The sequence below is a fragment of the Neoarius graeffei genome, chromosome 4, assembly GCF_027579695.1.
Source record: "Neoarius graeffei isolate fNeoGra1 chromosome 4, fNeoGra1.pri, whole genome shotgun sequence".
NCBI classification, from domain to species: domain Eukaryota; kingdom Metazoa; phylum Chordata; class Actinopteri; order Siluriformes; family Ariidae; genus Neoarius; species Neoarius graeffei.
Window position 1 is genome coordinate 2,483,619 of NC_083572.1, and position 6,296 is coordinate 2,489,914.

The following is a 6,296-nucleotide window of genomic DNA, read 5'->3' on the forward strand; positions in this document are numbered from 1 at the left end:
ACAGACAGAGGGACACAGAGAGACAGATAGACAGAAAGTGACAATGAGCGAGAGAGAGAGAAAAACAGCCACAAAGAGAGACACAGACAGACACAGAAAGAGAGAGACACACACAGACCGAGAGAGAGACCGAGAGAGAGACAGAGAGAGAGAGACACACAGACCAAGAGAGACCGAGAGAGAGACACAGCCAAGAGAGAGACTGAGAGACAGAGAGAGACAGACCGAGAGAGAGAGACACAGCCAAGAGAGAGACTGAGAGACAGAGAGAGACAGACCGAGAGAGAGAGAGAAACACACACACAGACCGAGAGAGAGAGAGACAGACCGAGAGAGAGACCCACAGACGGAAAGAGAGAGACCCACAGACCGAAATAGAGAGACCCACAGACCGAAAGAGAGAGACCCACAGACCAAGAGAGAGAGAAACACACAGACCAAGAGAGACCGAGAGAGAGACTGAGAGAGACAGAGACAGACCGAGAGAGAGAGACAGAGAGAGACACACACACAGACCGAGAGAGAGAGAGAAACACACACAGACCAAGAGAGAGAGAGACAGACCGAGAGAGAGACCCACAGACCGAAAGAGAGAGACCCACAGACCGAGAGAGAGAGACCCACAGACCGAGAGAGAAACACACAGACCAAGAGAGACCGAGAGAGAGACTGAGAGAGACAGAGACAGACCGAGAGAGAGAGACTGAGAGAGACAGACACACACACAGACCAAGAGAGACACACACAGACCAAGAGAGAGACCAAGAGAGAGAGAAACACACAGACCAAGAGAGACCGAGAGAGAGAGACAGACACACACACAGACCGAGAGAGAGACAGAGAGAGAGGGACACAGACCAAGAGAGAGAGACACATAGACCGAGAGAGAGAGAGAGACAGACCAAGAGAGAGACCAAGACACACACACAGAGAGAGAGATTGTTCACTCGCAGCATTTAGCTGTTAGCATGTAGCTAAAGTGAGGAACTTTTTCAGGAACATTGATGTTTCCTGTTTCCTACTTAATTTCACCATCGCGCACTCGCTCACTCTCTCTCTCTCTCTCCTCCCAGTGTCTGTTTCCCTCAACCTGTCTATCTGTCTCTCTCTGTCTTTCCCATTTGTGTGCCTCTTTCTAATCTCTGTTTCCGTCTCTCTGTCAGCCTGTCTGTCTCTCTCTAATTCATCCTTTCATTACATCCCCCCACCCCCACGTGTGCAGTATAAGCGGGAAAGCCGGGGTGCCCTTCATAATTCATCATCCGTCTCCGGGATGCCCCTGTTGCTTAGCAACACTATTCTGGAATTCTGTGCCCGTGCATCATCATCTTGGCATCTTGGCTTCATCTCAAATCTCATCCTGTCACTCAAACCCTAACGAAGGCATTAACGAGGACAAACAAACGACTCGACTTTTGCATCGCAGGGGTTCGGGTTCCGGTCCAAACCGGCCCACGAGAGTTGCCACATCCCCCGAGTCGTGACGGGATTTCTTCACATCGAAGATGACTAAATCTCCCCGACTCCTGCGTTTGGGACGCAGCCCACATGTGAAGTGCCTGAGTAAAATTTAATGTTTCTCCTGCGGGGAAGAAAACAAAAGTACAAAAAATGAAGGGGTGTGAGTTTGAAAACTTTCTCTGAAAGTGTGTTTGAGTCCACAGGCTAAAGACGACGCAGAGAACTTTCCGGATTGATGCCTTTATCTAAGCGGATTTATTATTAACGTGTGAGAGTTAATAGCGATCGCTCTCGGGATAAAATCTGGGGGAAAAAAAAGATCTTGGGGAAAAAAAAAAGGCAGGAAATGGTGTAAGAGGAACTCGCAGAGCGCCCACATGAGGGAAGAGAAACAGAGCGACAGAATACGACTGCGTGCCTTTAATTTAAACAGACGTGTGTGTGTGTGTGTATAAAGGAGTCTTCAGCAGGCTGCACTGATTCAAAAGCACACAAGAAACTTAAAAATTTTCCAACACACACACACACACACACACACACACACACACACACACACACACACACACGCAGCCCTATCACAGTCCAGCCGTAACGGTGAGAGAGACAGAAAGCAGAAGGAAGAACGCGTGTACTTCTCGATCAGGTCCAGTGTGACTCCCGGCACCAGCTTGGCACTTTTCTGCATACAGAACCTGCGGAGAGAAACACAGCATGCGTTAGTGACTCACTCACACACACACTAAACACTCAACTCAAAGGAGCTGACCGACATGATGTAATGCCAACCAAAAACACATCACTCTGTGTGCGTGCGCGTTTTACCAGCGCAGCGCGATTTTGATGGGAGTGGTCAGGCAGGAGGTGAACAGGTCAGCAGGGAGGTCAGGGTTCATGGGCAGGAGCTCATTAGCTTCACATGCTGCCAGCTGGATGCAGTTCTTCATGGATGGAGGGAGGGGCATCTGTGCCAGTGGGTGGTTCGGGTTTATCGCCGCCACCTGCTGGGCAAAAGAGGCGTGGCTGTGAGAGAGCATGCGTGCGTGTGTTTTATATTCTCGAAGCTGACCGGTCAGGTGTGTGTTATTTTTGTATAACATGAAGGACAGGTTTATGTTACTGTGCTCATTCTGATCTAGCACCCTGTCGCCGCTACAGTAGATGATGATCGTATATCTCCGTCATTAAAGGTCCCGTGGCATGAAATTTTCACTTTCTGAGGTTTTTTAACGTTAAAATGAGTTCCTCTGACCTTCTTAAGTCACCCCAGTGGCTAGAAATTTCATAATGTGTAAACCAAACTATGCCCAACATTTGAGAATGGCGCGTCAAAACGGCGCGTTGATAAACTCTTCCCTTGCCTACGTCAGCAAGGGAGATGATCCCCCCCCGGATTCCCACCCACTGTATGGATTGCCCCGCCCAGCTCAAAAGTTGCCACCAAACATGGAAATTGCGCTGTACATGGATGTGACAACACAGAAAGGAGTCTGTTTTTACTGCCGACGGGAGAGCCCCTGAAGACGCAGTGGCTTAATTTTATTTACTCCAATAACACGCCGTCGAGTCTACCTAAGACGGTGTGTGTTTGTCGGAAGCATTTTCCTGAGGAATGTTTCCACAACTTGGGACAGTACAGGGCAGGTTTTGCACATCAACTGTCACTGAAGCCTGGGTCCGTACCAAGCATCCCTGCCGCATCAGCCACAAACACCGAACAAGTAAGTGTAGAACTGTTAAGTCGTTTTGCCGTGTTTTAAAATCGGTGCCACGTTAGCCTTGCAATGGCTACATTAGCTGTGCAGCTAACCGCTTCCTGCAGTTAGCCAGGTAATCTGCGCTACAAAACCAAAAAGCATGCAGCATGCTCTGTTATAACAGCCAATCAAAACAGTTTTTACAAAGACACCCACATTCTTTTTTTTAAGTCACTCGTTCATTTTATTTGTTTGTTCAGTAAAAACCCAACATTTATTTAATTTATTTTATTTCCTCACGTCGCACCTTAATGACGTCAGCGCGGTATTTTTCCCTTCGCGGTTTGTTCCTCCTCTCTTGCCATAGTAAGACACCCACATCCGCTTGTTCTGACCCACTGGAGGTAGCGTCACAGTGCTGTTAGCCAATCAGAGGTAACACGTTTACATGTCATGAATATTAATGATAAGACCCGCCCCCACCCTCTACCCTTCCCCGCCTCCTGCTTCTCATTAGCAAAACGACGCACTGGGAAAAGCGCTGAAATGGGGCTTTCTCCCAGGAGGCTATATCTACGTGCCGAGGGTTCATTTCGAGAAAGGCTGCGGATATAACATCCGGAAACCTCCACGAGCCCGTTTAAAGCATCAACAAACCACCATGCCATGGGTCCTTTAATAATAATCATATCAGTATCAGAAAAAAAAAAAAAACACATCGGTCAACTCCGAGCGTGAAACATGGACACATGTTTCTGCAGCAGGTGTTTATTTTATTATGCGTTATGGTTAATAATTCACTTTCATTTTTAGTTTTTCATACAAAAATTCTTCGTTTTCTCCACTTCCTCCTTTACTTCCTGGAGGAAAACCTCACACCGCTACCTCACCTTGAAACCTGTGGATTCGACTTTGATATTTAGCTTTCACTGGACTCTACTACCTGAGGCAACTGAAGAATGCCAGGATCCAAAAACAGCTGATGGTGAACTTTTACAACTGTGCCACCAGCAGTGTTCTGACGTATGGTTTCCTTGCGTGGTTCTCCAGCTGCACTAAGGCCGAACAGCAGGCACTCCGGCGGGTGGTAAAAACAGCGGGGAAGATCATGGGGACCACTCTACCAGAGATCAGTACCATCTACACCTCCCGCTGTCTGAAGAGACTGCAGAACATCCTCCGTGACCAACACCACCCGGCCCATCACCTGTTCCACCTGCTGCCCTCAGGCAGAAGGTACAGGGTCTTACCAGCCAGAACAACCAGAATGGCCCAAAGCCTGTACCCTCAGGCAGCGAGGCTGCTGAACAGTGCTCCACTCCACTCTCTCCTCTCCTCGCCTCCCATGGACAGTAAACCAACCACACCTCACCCTACAATAACTGTGAACTGGACTCTGCATTGCTGCAACATTACATGAACTCCACATCTGACCATGCTCTCTGGTTCTGATCTGTTTTCTGATATACCTCTTGCTGCTACGACTATGACCGTTTACATTTCGTGCCCGCACTGGACTCTATTTATGATGGGTATTATGGGACTTTGCACTACTATGCACTTTTTACATTATGCACTTTTACACCTACTAAAAGGCGTTGGTTCCCTCCAGGCCTTGGTTCGCCGTGGGCGATGCCTGCGCTCCCAGCTGTGGACTGCAGTGAGCTCGCTGCTCATTTGACATCGTGGTTGTCCAGCGCTCTGTGCTTTAATGCTTGGCGTGATGTTCCGAGCGATGTTGCTCGGTGGTGTCACGGCGGCTGTGCAGGCGGTTTGGGACACACCAGCGCTCTGCGTGGCGGAGCTTCTCAGCTCGCTTTGTGGATCCATGGCGTGGTGCTTGAGCGATGTTGCTGGTGGCGTCACGGCGGCGGTGCTGGAGATGTGGGACTCATTTTTATGCGCCTTTTGGTGGGAGTGTGGCTGCTACACCACGGGAATTACATCCTGACCCCTACTTGGTGGACTTTTTATTTTATTTAATTATTCCCCCCCCCTTTATTTATTTATTTATTTATTTATTTATTTTTTCCTTGTCTATATTGTAAAGCGTCCTTGGGTTTCTTGAAAGGCGCTATATAAATCTAACTTATTATTATTATTTATTATTATTACTATGTATGGCTGGGTTGCACCAATGGAATTTCGTTGTTATTTATGACAATGACAATAAAAAGTGATTGACTGATTGATTGATTGACAGTGTGTCAGATTGAGTGCGTGTGTGAGAGAGATAGACTGCCACACAGAGAATGGAATAAGCCCCGCCCCCAGGATGAGCATAACGTCCATGGAGGCCAACCTACAACTTTTTTTTTTTAAATCTGCTAGTTTCAGCAAATCAACAAAATAAATTTGTCCGAGTTGCTCACAAAGAAACCGGCTATAAGAACGGTATGAAGGTAGCGCTTCTAATTAATTTCTTTTTTGCAATTTTTATTAATATTTTAATGTGTGTGTGTGTCTTTATAAATCAGACAGAAAAGCATCTGTGCTGCTTTGGATTGTTGAAGCTCTGATCCTCTCTCTGCTCAACACTCAGCTCATTATTTACACGGCAAAAGTCAGAGATTTTATATCGATGTCAGTAATTTATTCGACTGAAGAAGCTCCATGGCAACAGAAAGTCAACAGAAAATAAATAAATAAAACATATCAAACTCCAGTGTTTCTATTGTGACATTCCGTAAATGGGATTTTAACGTCAGTGTTAGCCGCTATATGATAACGTGCGCCACACACACACTCCAAGTTTAATAACGCAGCAGCGTCGTTGTTTTTCTCCGGCATCACACAGCTCTGATGGTAAACACCACCAAGTATTGAATATGCAAATTATATTATGCAAAAATGCCTGCATTAATTAACATATAAGCATATTTATTTTTACACACACATTTGTCAGGGAGATGTGGAGGTTAATTTTAATTAGCGTGAAGATGTTACAGTGACTCCTCACACACACACACACACACACACACACACACACACACACAGCAGCTTAACTCCATTACAGAAGTGTGTATGAACAGCTGACGGAGAGAGCAGGGTGACTGTGTGTCTCTGTCTTGTCATGTTTAAGTGTTATTGATGAGTGGAGAGATGAGCTTTTACTCTCCTCCTCCATCACTGCGTGACCCC

General features: G+C 46.8%; 1 protein-coding gene across 3 annotated transcripts in view; it reads right to left on the reverse strand.

The window, feature by feature from the left end:
• The window catches only part of rptor (regulatory associated protein of MTOR, complex 1), a 138,825-nt gene that overhangs the window by 59,305 nt on the left and 73,224 nt on the right, over positions 1 to 6,296 (reverse strand). For all 3 annotated transcript variants that reach the window (XM_060918608.1, XM_060918607.1, XM_060918606.1), the window contains 2 exons: positions 2,284 to 2,459; positions 2,094 to 2,153 (listed from right to left, as the gene is read on the reverse strand). In XM_060918608.1, coding sequence (XP_060774591.1) covers positions 2,094 to 2,153; positions 2,284 to 2,459 — 236 coding nt within the window. The remainder of the gene's footprint in view (positions 1 to 2,093; positions 2,154 to 2,283; positions 2,460 to 6,296) is intronic.